Genomic DNA, 13,390 nt, shown 5'->3' on the forward strand with positions numbered 1-13,390 from the left:
GAAGTTTTACGTTCTGCGCAGCATAGTAAAGCCGAGAGCACAAGCTTTTACATAAAGCATAACGCATAAGCATAAGGAAATTGATTGGTCTATATATAAGCATAAGCAAATGCATAAGGAAATGGACCAATCAATTTCCTTATGCTTATGCGTTATGCTTTATGCAAAAGTCTGTGCTCCGGCCATAAGCTTCCGGCTTGGTGCGTGCTCGAGACCGCGGAGCCGTGGTTGTAATATTTCGCATCACTGTTCAGAACTCATCCAGCCATCCATGCATTAACATCATTTTACTGCGCACCGCGGAATAATCTACAAACTATTCTGTTACAAGTGCGTGATTCTAACATACATATTGAGTATCTCATCACACAGGTAAGAATATTTTATTCAAAATTATATGTATAATAACCGGAAGCAATAAAAATATTAATTATTACTGTATTAAATTAATATTTTTTTATTTTTTTATATTTTAATATTTATTTTATAATTTATTGCGGAATTTTCAAGAAACTATCTTTTAATTTAGCAAATTAACAATTTGCATTTTTTTAAATACTAAATACAACTTATATTTTTATGTCAATATATGAACGCAAACAATATGAAGACAAATGATTATCGCAGTCATAAACGTCTTGATAGCAATTGATAGCGTATTGATAGCCATTAGCATTTTATTATTACAAGGTGATTGCATAGTACTTGTAGAATATTGATTAATAAGAATATATGACGTTAAAATTACACACACCCATTCATCAATTACGATTCTTTTATAAACATGAATCGATATTATTACGTATGTGTGTTATTGATAAGCGAGTGTATTTATGTTGTTTCCACAATTCTTTTTATATTTTACTGCGGAAATGTCACTCATAATCAACGAATAAATATTATGATGCTTTTTAATTATAACATGTGATTAATTTTATTGCTGTATTAAAACACACAGGAACTCGTGTTCAGCGATAATGTGGTACGCAGAGAAGAAACTTATCTGCGTTTTCCTGCTATGCGTTCGGCCGATAGTAATGACAAATTCAGTAGAAAATAAAACAGATACATGTCAATTGCCAAATGACTTAATCAAAGAGATAGACTCGTACGCGCCGACAATACAGCGAATAATCAACTTAGCTATACAAGGCTCTTACAAAGGCGTCACATGGCAAGATCTGGCGACTTTTGTTGACAAATTTGGTCCAAGGTTTACCGGTACCCAAGTTCTTGAAAACGCAATCGATTATGTGTTAAACAAATCGATTAGTTTAGGCTTAGAGAACGTTCATGGTGAAACAGTTACCGTACCGCGTTGGGTCAGGTATATATGCGTTAAAATAAAACATTAGAAAAATATACACAGACAACTCGATAAATAAATTATATATAAATATATTATCATAATAATATAAAAATGACCAGAATGATGGTATTGAATTTTTAGAGGTTCGGAATCTGCGACTCTTTTACAACCACGGCAACAAAATCTAGCGTTGTTAGGACTGGGTTACAGCGTTGGTACTCCGGAGGAAGGCATCACAGCTCACGCCGTTGTAGTGAATTCTTTTGCAGAGCTTAAAAAAAGGGCCAAAGAGGTATATTTAATAAATAAAGAGACAATAATGTGATGTACGACTTTACAGCAACAAGAAAAGGCTAGCAGAAAAAAGATTACAAAAATCAAAACGCGGGTATCGGGATGCAAGGAATTTTTATAAAGATAATATTTGATGCAACGATTTTACCCGTATAATCTTTGGATGTATTAGATTCCAGGAAAGATTGTTGTGTACAATCAACAATTTGTTTCGTATGGGGAAACCGTGGAATATAGAAGCGCCGGAGCAACGAGAGCGGCGGAATTGGGCGCCGTGGCCACGCTAATTAGATCGGTAACTCCATATTCATTGTACACTCCGCATACCGGTATGATGAGTTACGGGAAGAACGTGACCAAAATTCCAGCTGCCTGCATAACTGCCGAAGACGCGAGTCTTCTCAAAAGAATGGAAGACCGAGGTAACGGACAAAAAAAATTTTTTTTTAAATTATATTCCAAATAGACATCTAATGTTGTTAATTTTGCAGGAGAATTGATAGTGATAAATCTGAAAATGCAAGCGCAAAACTATCCCGACACACAGTCGCGGAATGTCATAGCGGAAATCACCGGCAGTAATGCGTCTGAAAAGGTAGTTGTTGTTTCTGGACACATAGACAGTTGGGATGTTGGACAAGGCGCAATGGACGACGGAGGTGGCAGTTTTATATCTTGGAACGCGCTGAAGTTATTGAAACAACTTGACATTCGGGCGCGAAGAACAATCAGGTATTCCGAAATTTGTCAAAAATCAAATGTTGTAGATTAATAGTTAAATCAATAATTTTCTCATACGAATACAAGTACTCATTGTGTAATGGATTGTACTTTGACAGAATGATAATGTGGACCGCCGAAGAAATGGGCATCGTCGGAGCTCGTAAATATATACAAAACCACACGGCGGAGAACGACAATCTGCAATTCGTGATGGAATCCGATTTGGGCACATTCGAGCCCGAAGGTCTTGAATTCACTGGAAACGAATTCGTTCAGTGTATACTCGAGAGAATAATGCGGTTAGTCTCATAAATTATACTTTCACATTCCCTCGTCCGTCCGTTCCTTTGTTGCCTTCGTTCCTGCAATCTAAATTTTTGACTCGAATAAATCTTCGAATTAACATCCTTATTTTCTTCAAAATTTTTAAAAACACTGATTATTTTTCATAAAAAAATTTTTGCATGTTTTTTAGTTTGTTAGCGCCGTTAGGTGACATGAAACTGAGAAATCCCTGCCAAGGACCTGACATAGAAAGCTGGGTGAACGCTGGCGTACCAGGCGGAAGTCTTTGGACGCGTAACAAGAAATATTTTTATTATCATCACACGAACGCGGACACCATGCTGGTGGAAAATCCGAAAGCTCTGGACATGAACACAGCCCTATTTGCAGCTGTGTCGTACGTTCTAGCAGACATCAGTGTCGATCTGCCTCGACACAATCTGACGAATCATATACCTTAATAAAATCAGCTTGATGTGATACATGATACATGCAAAATATAATGACCGCGTGTTTATAGACCGTCTTTATTTCAAATGTGTCTGTATATACAATCGCAGCATATAAACCATTAGGCCTACTGTAATACCTAGTCTAAACTCTTTAAAAGCATCATAGAAATGCACGTGATCATACGAACAAGATTTCACAAATCGTGTTCGATGTGATCTCCCCGTTTAACTCTCTTCCTCTCATTGCGACGATTTTATTTAAAAAATTATCTATTCAAAATGTGCTATTATCAACTACCTCGCAAAAATTCTAAAATTAGTAGAACATGTGTGTGTGTCCTACGAAGTTTCTCACTATTGGGACATATATGCCGCACCATTCACAATTTGCAATAAAGCGAAATAAATAAATTATATTAGTATAAAAACATTGCTTTTGATCGCCGAATCACAACGGGACATATACGTCCCATTAGTCGCGAAAGGGTCGAAAGATGACGGAAATGAAAGTGACCTTGTAATCCTCCACGAAAATTAATTCCGATATTTAAAGGTTATTCCGAGTATTACCGTAAGGCTCTTGATCCTCATTGATCCTATTAAATTATCAGTCTCAATCAAGTAAATGTCAAAGAGTCTCGTGCTTCATATTAACGTATCTTCGTCCTGATTCGGAATGACCATCAGCAGGGAATGCTGAGAGGTCGTTCTCTGGCTCGAAGTTAATAAGGCGGTTTTCTCGCCTCCGCTGCCGTTGATCGAACAATCCGGAGAGCTGCCGTCGAAGGCTATGTAATTGGTCGTCGTGCTGCTCGTGGATGGCATGTCGTTGAGATCCGGCGACGCCAGCGGCGGTGCGTGTGCCGAGCGCGCGTTGGCACCGTCCAAGGACACGAGCTGCATGCTGTACGACTCACGGTATCCTGAGGTGCTGGATGTGTCCTCGTCCCAGGACACGTCCGACGCCTGAGGATACAGATGGTGATGGTGGTGGTGACAGTGATGGTGTTGGTACGCCGCTCCGTGAAATTGCTGCTGGTCGGCAGCTGACATCGCAGCGGAGCTTTTCGGATCTCCGTCGGATTTGCGAAGAGACAGGCTGCGTCTGGAACGAATGGACGAGGAGTCGGATGGGATGTTCGATAACGACGGTTCCACCGCGATCGCCGATGACGTCTGCATCCCTGATTTTGGCTGACTCGTCGTTTCCTCCGGAAGAACTGACTGTTCCGCAGAGCCTGACTGTTCCGGCTTAATTTGAGTCATCTAGAAGATAGTATTTTTGTACATTAGTGCGGATAGATTTCAAGTTTAACACTTCACATAATTGTAAGTCCAAGCATTTTCGATCTTGTGATCTTCTTTCGATGTATCCAATTTTTACTTACGCGTATATCGCAAGCGCTCTTTTTTTAAAGTAAAATCGATATCAACAAAATTTGAAGTTACAAAAGATTGATGGATCATAAATAATGAAATAAATGTTACAGCTGAAAATAAAAACGTTATCCTAATAAATCGAGGAGCTATATGCAAGATTGAGAAACTCTGCAACGTAATAATAAGATATATTAATAAGAAGACAATATTATGTCGATGTACATTTGTCTACTGAGAATTCTATTCTAGTTTGAAATGCTGCAAATATTGCAACTTGAGATCGGAGACGCTAATACATAAATTTTGTCACCTCAATATGACTCTTTCGACTTCTTCTTAAACGGAAAGTCTTCTTGCTTTGACCCATAGAACGTTGTAAGCGAGGCCTGTCGGTGCGTAAGTCTCCGGAACTGTCTTCGGTTGGACTGCTCGGACTTAGCTGGCTGGTCACCGTCTCTCCTGGCGGGACAGTCGACGATCATGTCGCGTCTACCGTCTCATTCATGGATTCTACTCTACGGTCCATCTACTCATGCTCCTCTTTCAGAGTGTATACAGTTCGAGATTGTTTTCGAAGCGCGCAGGAAGTATTTTACACCCGCGTCCTGTGCTCGATGGAACATGGCACTACATCTAGTATAAACATAAGCTCTTACTTCAAAATTATAAATACAGAGTAATAATTAGGATATCATTGAGACTATGCGGCTGTTATTTGGAAAACAAGTGCATACGATTGAAAAAATCAAATAATTTGCAGTGAAAGAAATGTCATTTTTCTTAGCATGCAATATAAAAATTATATAAAATAATTTAATTAAAAATTTTATATTTTAAGAAAAATATAAAAATGATACTGGAGATAAAATGCATAATAAAGAATATCTTTAAAATATTACTTTCTGAAATTAAAGAAAGCGCGCTCGAAACGCTTTTTAAAACGAGATAAAACGTTTCTTGATATTTTTATATCTTTTAGATAAATTAATTAAATAATCAGTGCGAGATTTTTTTATTATCTTTTATTTTTCAAAATAATATTTGTTTCTTTGATGTAATGTTAGAAAAAAATGTAAATTTTTTTTATTAAAAATTAAAATTTATATAATTTTTGTGCTTTAATAAAAATAACAGACTTGTCGTACGCAAAACTGTTTGATGTTTTCAATTCTACGCACTCATTTCTATGTGACAGCCAAATAATTCCAGTAACATCTTAATTGTCACTCTGCATACGCTACTTTTGAATCCGAAGATTCTTAGACGTGTGATTCTCAATAATACAAATCATGTACAAAATTATATATAAAGTGCTTTTCTTCAACAACCGAGAGATAATCTAATCATAACTCTGAAAAGATGTATATACAATATATACAGCTTGATATTTTGCATTTAAATTTGCGAGAAATATCTTCATGCCCGCGTAAATGCACGGATAAATATTAGAAAATTAGGTATATCATTTAGAAATTATTAATATACAGAGTATCTCATTGTAAAGAGTGATGTGAGACATTCTGTACACACAACATGCTATTTTACATGTAAGTTGCATGTGAAAGTTCGGAGCATATCGATATTGCTATACGTTACGCGTACTTATTGCGTGCATGCAAGATTGTATTTATCAAAAAAAAATTATGAAGCAAACTTTTTTTATCCTCACACAATGAAAGCGATAGTGTGAGAACATTGCAAGGCGGTAAAAATTAATTATCTATACGATTACATATATATATATATATATATATGTGTGTGTTACATGTGTCCGCGCGTTATATAACGACGAACAGAGAGACTTATACAAGAACAATTGCATAAGAAGCGTAAAGCAGTTTCTTGCAAACTCATAGAATTATTTAATTGTGGAAAGAAATAGAAATAGAGTTTTCTTTTTAGATCATTCCAAACATATTAATAAATCCCTATGTTCTACAAAAAATATTAAACAATAGGAATGATAGTATTGATTAATGTGAGCATATGTAGTAATCAGGTGTATATTTAGGCACGATAAACGCTAATGTTATTATTTATTAGATAAAATGTGTATAATCTATTTTTATTGTATCTCTTTGACCTACTTAAATTTAATTGTAGTTTGAAAATTTAATAAAAAATTATATATTATTACAATTTTATTTCATGCACAGCAGTTCAGCTATCTTTATTACGGAATGTCTAAACTACAAACTTCAATTTCTATTTATTTTAATTTCTATATAAAAATCTGTTTGATTTTCTAATATATTAGTCAAAAATTATTGTTGTGCAATTTGTGGAGATACGAAATAAATGAGCAATGCAAATAAGATACATAATGAGATAAAAAAATGTTGTCTACAATCTTGCATTTTCCTTAAATTCTTATCCGACATTAATAAAAAAATATATTATGTTTGTACAATATATATATATTGGCAATTACCAATTGACTGCAAAAAATAGATAAATTAAAAGAAGTCATTAGAAATTTATTCAGCAAAAATTATAAAATTCCGACTCTCGTATCTCAAGACAAATATTACATCAGAATGTTTTCAATTTCTGAAATAAGAAACGAAGAACTCAATCTCTGGAGCAAATTTCAGCAAATTTCTTTAATTCATCTATTTTGGCAGTAATATTTATATTTAAATACTATACCGCTATATTATGGTTGAAGGAGGGAAATGGGGGTCTTCCGAATAAGGATATGTCAATAAGTATATCGAGTGTATAAGCTAAAGCAGGGGGATCGGGGATTTACCTGATGAGTTTCTAAACTCTACGGAAGAGACAAAGCGCAGCTTTGGCGCCTTATGGTGAGGTAAGAGAGGATGAAGCTTAACATGGTTACGTTCATCGCTAGTAGAAGATGGTTGGAATCTATCTGAAACATGCCACATCGAACGTCTAGTATGAGGGGAAGGATAACAAGTAAGACAGACCACACCGCGATATAGTAATCACGTCGATATGTTGCTCACGAACGTACATCGTGTCGATGTTGCGCACTTTGAGCCAGAGTTCTCGAAAACATCGATCAATTGTGGTGTATATGATTTTTTATTGTGGTAAACATGATATGCGATCAAGAGTGTAATGCCTTAACGATTCTGTCGTTTTCAGTTTAAAAACGAAGCGAGTTGATTTTGAAATTCTAGTTTGAAAAACTCATGAGTGATTCAGCGGGACCTCATGAGGAATGTTCATTTTCTCGATGTATTTTGAAATTATATGTCGCATGATCCCGGAGATAATGTTATGATGTTACCGCTGTAAATGTAATTTGGCTAAAAGAATCACAAGTAGTAATTGATTGACATATACACGACGTAGTTACGTGGATTTCTCTAAATATCTGTACGATGTTGCTTCGATCAGAGAAATGTATTAAGTATATTTGTGTACATCATGTTACAAAGAGCGATTGCCACAGCAAGCAACAATGAGACAACAAATTTCAACATGTAAGAGATTTCTGCATGAATCTGTCAACATTAAAATTGTATCTTTGCGCTATGAACGCTGAGACGCAAACTGTTGAAACAGAGTATGTATCAGAATTGTCGATCGATGTTGCTGTCGTGCTAAAACGATCAATGACAGTTAATTCTCGTGCTCGCGAGTACAGAGAGAAAGCGATAGAACATCGAAGCAACTACGTAATAGAAAGTGGCTACGCAACGATCAGTAGGATTACCAACTGTTGGACATTACCATTGTCTAAATACTGCTATGTAGTAAGTTCCTTATGATTCTGCGTACAAAATGTGATATAGAGGAGACGATAATAAATATCAGTGTTCTAAGAGAAAACACCGTGAAATGAGATTGCGGCTTCTACGATTCTTTCGAAGAAGCTCATCACATTATTTATTACGGTAATTTCGCTGCGATCTTTTCTTTAATTTTGTGTCATATGACATCAAAATTGATTGATTTTGAGTCATTATTTTATCAATCTCGTTTCACAGTAAAAGTGAATTGAGGAGGCAACAAGAAGTAGACGAAGACCGAGGTGGGCGACGGAAGAAATAGGAAGAGAGCGATCGAGGTATGATCAAAATTACGAAAAAAGTGATAAGCGTGAGAGGGGCACACAACCAGCAGGATATATATCATAGATCGTGTCAGAATTGATTGAGTTGTAGAATTCGGTCCGCTTACCTCCGTTCCCTAGCTAGCAATGGAAGCAACGTAATGATCAATGTGTCAATCATACCGGCGAGTGGGAGAGAGAGAGAAAAAGAGAGAAGCGCGAACGATTTATGCCTTAAAGCGACGCTTTAAATGATATGCGATCAATCGAGGAATCTTTTTCCCGCGCGGGGAATGGCGTCGCTTATACTGTTCGTGACGAGAATTCTCGTTCGCAAACGAAGGGAGAAAACTCTTCAAGTTGCAAGCCTCGCTGTAAAGGGGAATGTAATGAAGACGATGCGATCGTTGTGCAAAACGCGCGAGAACTGCGATCGTGAAGGAAGAAGAGAATCGTCATTGTCGAGAAAGAGAGAAAAAGAGAGAAAAAAAGAAAACGAGAGACTATTGGCAGTGGTCCATAGACAATGGCTCGATCCAACTGTGGTAGCGGTCAGCGATTTCGTACTGACTGCGCGTACGACAGTAATGAAACATATGCGAGAGGCTTGCAGTCGCATCGATCGTAATCGACAAGTTCGGGACCCTCTTTATAGGATTCTCGAAAAAGATGGAATACCTGTCGACGTCGGCGGCGGCTGCGACGGCTGCTCGATGCAGGTCTCGGCGCTCGTTTCGCGCAGGGTGGACGACGTCACGCTGGTGCTCGAGACAGATCCTGAAATTCAGAAATGTCCTAGTACCATCGATATTACCGCGTTTGCGGGGAAGAAGTGGCAGGAATGTGCTCTCATGTAATGCGCATGAAATAGATATTAATGAAGAAAGCGAAGTAAGTTAATGAAAGCAAAAAGAAAAATGTCTCATGTTTGTTAATGCGTACGTTGAATGTTTCAGTTCGACTTATTTTTATGTTTTCACCGAACTGCTTGCTGCAACAGATATTACAATAGCCGCTCTTTTTTTTTTTTTTTACAATAAAAGAGAAAAAAGTGAAGAGTGTAGTACCACCAATGTGAGTACCGTTCGGCGGTGCTGTTACTTGACTGGGCAGCGTTGATTTAACAGTACTACTCGAGTTGGATTGATGAGTCGAATGAGGCTGTGATTGAGGTGCTGTGGAATGAGACACCGGAGTCTCAGCGGGCGTACGATTTGCGTGTGCTCTGGATCCCAGATCGCCGGTCAGAAGATCCATCAGCAAAGACGGCCTTTGCGTGCGTGGTTGACTCTCGGATATCGGATGCATATCTACCACGCTTCTCTTAGGTTCCGGTTGCATTTCGTCTGTATATTAAAATTGCAAAAAAAAAAAATTAATCAGAAAACATTCAATTAAGATAAACCATCTCAATCAGTTTTAATTTTGACCATAAAATAATTTTGAATGAATACAATAATAAAAAAATTAATTATTTCTTTGTTTAAATACAATTGTTGACTAAGTTATTTCGCACTGCGTTCGAGATGCTCACCGAATCTTCGGTCTTCGATCTCCTCCTTCAGATTCTTCAGCTCATGAATGAGATCCATCAGCAGCGCGCCTCGAGATTTCGGCACGGTAATGCTTCGCCCGCTGATCTTTTCGCGTATGATCGTATGCATGTTTCGTTCGTGCTCGGATATCGGCGCCTGCCCGATTTTATGAACGATAAACGGTAGCATCTGAATGTACAAGGCCGTGCGGTGCGTCACTACGAATTCTATGAAATTCCAGAGATATATGGAAGCTTCGTTGCGCTTGTTTAGAAGACGCATTGTGCGTAAAATTTTCGGCCATTCCGTTTTCAGCTCAGCTTCGAAGCATATCGTCATTATTTTCAGCGCTGAAAGTAAACGATCAGGTGTCAAGCGTCGGAAGTCAATGTTAAAATTATTTTTTATTTATTCTTTAGCTTTTGTCAAAATTCGCTCAAATATCTCCGACGTAAATCTTACCCAGAAACGCGACCTGATACAACGTTAACGATATTTTCGTCAAGGTCTTCGGATCTCTCGCGGCAAACGTTAGACTACCGGTCCTTATATCCGTTGGTGGTTTTTGCACTGTCATCGGTACCGCTTTAACTCCCGGCGGCCAAAGTGTGTTTAGTACTGCCGTTAGGGCGAAACTGATGTCCGAGTGTCTCAACTTCGACACATCTAAAAATATCAATTCAAAGTTAACACGAGCAATTCATAATGTATGCGATGCAGTTATACCTTTTCTCCCAGTTCCAATGCGCAGAAACAATGGTATTAGCAAATTTAGAAGCGTATTCTCCGTGCGAGTCTGAGTAGCAAACATATTCTGACCACCAAGAACGTTCTCCAAAGAGTATCCCTCGCCGAAGGATATCACGTGCAACGCAATCAGACGTAACACTGTCGAGCAGAAGTGCGGTGGTGGTATTTTGCTCATTAAAGCGGCTGCCGAAGCCGAAGTTACGTCCTCGGGCGGAGTATCGCCAACGATCAAAGCCTGGAGATTTGATGAAAGTTAAAACTGATTAAATTAAAGCAAGAAAGCAAATCTGACGAGAATAATGATTTCAGTATCTACCTGACAAGTGCTCAGCAATGTCTTCAAATACTGAAAGTGCGCAATATATGGACATCTCGATAGAGTCTCGTAAATCCCTTTCAAGAGATCGCCGGCGGCAGCCCAATCAGTATTCCTTCTGATCGATGCTTTCTTGTGTATTTTGCTGAATGTCTTGTCTAATCTTCGGAGAATAAGTGTCAACGCCGGTCTCATGTCGTCGGCCGCCCATTCGGTCGATGGGAGGATATCGTTCATATATCTTCTCAGACCGCGGCAAGCCATAGTGGTCGGATCATACGGCGAAATTTTCAGAAGACTGTGAGCGATTTCGGCTAGACGCTAAACGGAAAATGACGATTATTATGTATGGATTTCGTCACTTAATATCTCTATATTTAGAATACAAGATTTACACATTATTTTCTAGCAAAAATGTAAGTAATAAAAATGAAATGTGTGTAAGAATTTCTATTTTATTAACAATAAAAATAAATATAAAAAAATAAGGTGAATTATATAGATTGCGAAAAAAACTCGTTTATCCTAATTAATTATTGAATTTTTAAAAAGTTTTAGATACTTATTAAATTGCGTATAATAAAACTGAATTCTATAAACGCACACTTACCACATGACATTTTGAATCCAACAATTCAATGTTTTTTCCGTCCGGAGACTTTCTGTTGAGTTCTATTAAACGAGCGGAACAACGAGTCACAAAATCTCCAACCATGTTTAATAAAGTGTCGCGCGGCCTTCTAAATTCGTTCTTATGGAAACTCTCACTATCCTCGTCTCGATCGTAAAAAATCCGCATCTTCGAGTGTTCCATGTATTTCGTCGTGTGCGCCTCGTCCTCGAAATCGAAACCCGGCGAGTACGGACCCTTGCCATAATTTCTCTGACTAGAGCCTTTATGCTCAGGACTAGATTTTTGTGGGCCATTATAATATCTGCAAAAATAAATAAAAAGTTGACATTATTGAACAATATAAAAGAAAAAGCGGACTATTCGGATAAAAAAAATAAAAAATTTAATACATACTTTGTCAGCGCTTCAGAATTGTTAACTAACGTCTTTACAGCAATGGCCAATTGATTTATTATCTCCTTCTCTGTTTTCTCTCCTTTGTTGTATGTGGGTAATTGAATCTGCTGAACATAACACGGCAGTATTGCTTCCAGTATTATCTGTAACATAAAATACAACGTTTTATATAAATGCCAGATAAAGGAATTTAACGATATAATAAAAGAAAAGCACATCATATGAGAATCGCTTACCAACATCTGCTGTCCTCTGATAGAGTCAGGCGCGTAAGCGATCACCATTACGCAAAGAGATATACAATCAAGCACGTTAACCATTTCTTCCTCGTCGTGATAACAGAAGTCTATCGCTTTCAACGGTTTCTCTTCCTTCACTAACTCCCCTATATTCAGTGGATCCGGCGATGGAGTTTCCAAACTTAGTAACAAATTGAACAGGCACGTAGAGGGAACCTTAAAAAATCAAACAATTATTTTAAAGAAATATTAAGAATATGAAAGTTCTCTTGCAAGTTTACAAAATTAAAGAAAAATTTTAAATATATTTAACTGCTCTTTACAGATTCTTGCATAAAATATAATATAATGTATATAATTTTGTCAACATGGATTTAATTTAATTCAATTTAATTGACTAAATGCAATTAGAAAAAAACAAACCTTGTGAGCCTCGCCGTGAACGCTTATTGTATCCGTATCCAATATAGTCGACACGCTACCGAACATCTGAAGAATAAAGGGTTTACGATTCATCAGATAAAACTGCTTGACTGCGTACTCGACAGTAGTCGTTACGAGCTTGTTTGTTTGGTGTGTCGAATATAATTGCAATAACGTTGGCATAATCAACAGATAACCGTTTGTCGAGAAAATGTTTTTGAAATTGTGCGCTCCGTTTATATAAGTTGCTACGACGTAGCGCAAAATACAGGAATCCTCGCTGTGAAGGATTAAGGCGCCATTCAAGACGTTCAGAAAGAGATGAATGTCGCCGGAATACGCAAAATTACCGGCCATGGCTTCAAACATACGCGCGATTAATCTGACCCACATAAATTTGTGCATCACATCCAACCCAAGAAGCTCCTGAAATCGAAAAAAGAATTTTAATTTTTCCCAATTTTATGATCAACACATCACATTTTTATAGATATTTATTTATTTGCATTAAAAATAAAAAAAATTGAAAGTTTTTTAATGATTACAGGCTAAAAAAGTTAAAAATAATGTTTAGGCATTTTTTTATTACGCAATTTTTTGCGTAAAATATATATAAGTAATATAATT

The 13,390-nt window shown here is 37.2% G+C and overlaps 2 protein-coding genes and 1 long non-coding RNA gene across 6 annotated transcripts in view; 2 read left to right on the forward strand and 1 right to left on the reverse strand.

Moving 5' to 3' along the window:
• Positions 1-213: 213 nt before the first annotated feature.
• LOC105671709 (carboxypeptidase Q) lies at positions 214-3,197 on the forward strand. Its single transcript, XM_012366106.2, has 7 exons — positions 214-372; positions 959-1,327; positions 1,451-1,601; positions 1,776-2,025; positions 2,095-2,335; positions 2,443-2,625; positions 2,802-3,197. The coding sequence occupies exons 2-7, from the start codon at positions 978-980 to the stop codon at positions 3,070-3,072; spliced, it is 1,446 nt and encodes a 481-aa protein (XP_012221529.2). The 5' UTR covers positions 214-372; positions 959-977; the 3' UTR covers positions 3,073-3,197.
• unc80 (unc80, NALCN channel complex subunit) overlaps positions 3,123-13,390 on the reverse strand; it is a 28,485-nt gene continuing 18,217 nt past the window's right edge. For 3 of the 4 annotated variants that reach the window (XM_067349139.1, XM_067349138.1, XM_067349137.1), the window contains exons 39-51: positions 12,764-13,189; positions 12,338-12,556; positions 12,099-12,244; positions 11,682-12,006; positions 11,072-11,392; positions 10,732-10,990; positions 10,468-10,671; positions 10,005-10,355; positions 9,538-9,816; positions 9,149-9,247; positions 7,196-7,318; positions 4,754-4,902; positions 3,123-4,329 (exon numbers count right to left, since the gene is read on the reverse strand). In XM_067349139.1, coding sequence (XP_067205240.1) covers positions 3,709-4,329; positions 4,754-4,902; positions 7,196-7,318; positions 9,149-9,247; positions 9,538-9,816; positions 10,005-10,355; positions 10,468-10,671; positions 10,732-10,990; positions 11,072-11,392; positions 11,682-12,006; positions 12,099-12,244; positions 12,338-12,556; positions 12,764-13,189 — 3,522 coding nt within the window. In that variant the 3' untranslated portion in view covers positions 3,123-3,708. The remainder of the gene's footprint in view (positions 4,330-4,753; positions 4,903-7,195; positions 7,319-9,148; positions 9,248-9,537; positions 9,817-10,004; positions 10,356-10,467; positions 10,672-10,731; positions 10,991-11,071; positions 11,393-11,681; positions 12,007-12,098; positions 12,245-12,337; positions 12,557-12,763; positions 13,190-13,390) is intronic. The other variant, XM_067349140.1, reaches the window with a different exon arrangement.
• LOC136997817 (uncharacterized) lies at positions 9,218-10,199 on the forward strand. Its single transcript, XR_010888455.1, has 2 exons — positions 9,218-9,361; positions 9,427-10,199. It is a non-coding gene; the product is annotated as an uncharacterized lncRNA (long non-coding RNA).

This window comes from Linepithema humile, chromosome 2 (genome assembly GCF_040581485.1).
Source record: "Linepithema humile isolate Giens D197 chromosome 2, Lhum_UNIL_v1.0, whole genome shotgun sequence".
NCBI classification, from domain to species: domain Eukaryota; kingdom Metazoa; phylum Arthropoda; class Insecta; order Hymenoptera; family Formicidae; genus Linepithema; species Linepithema humile.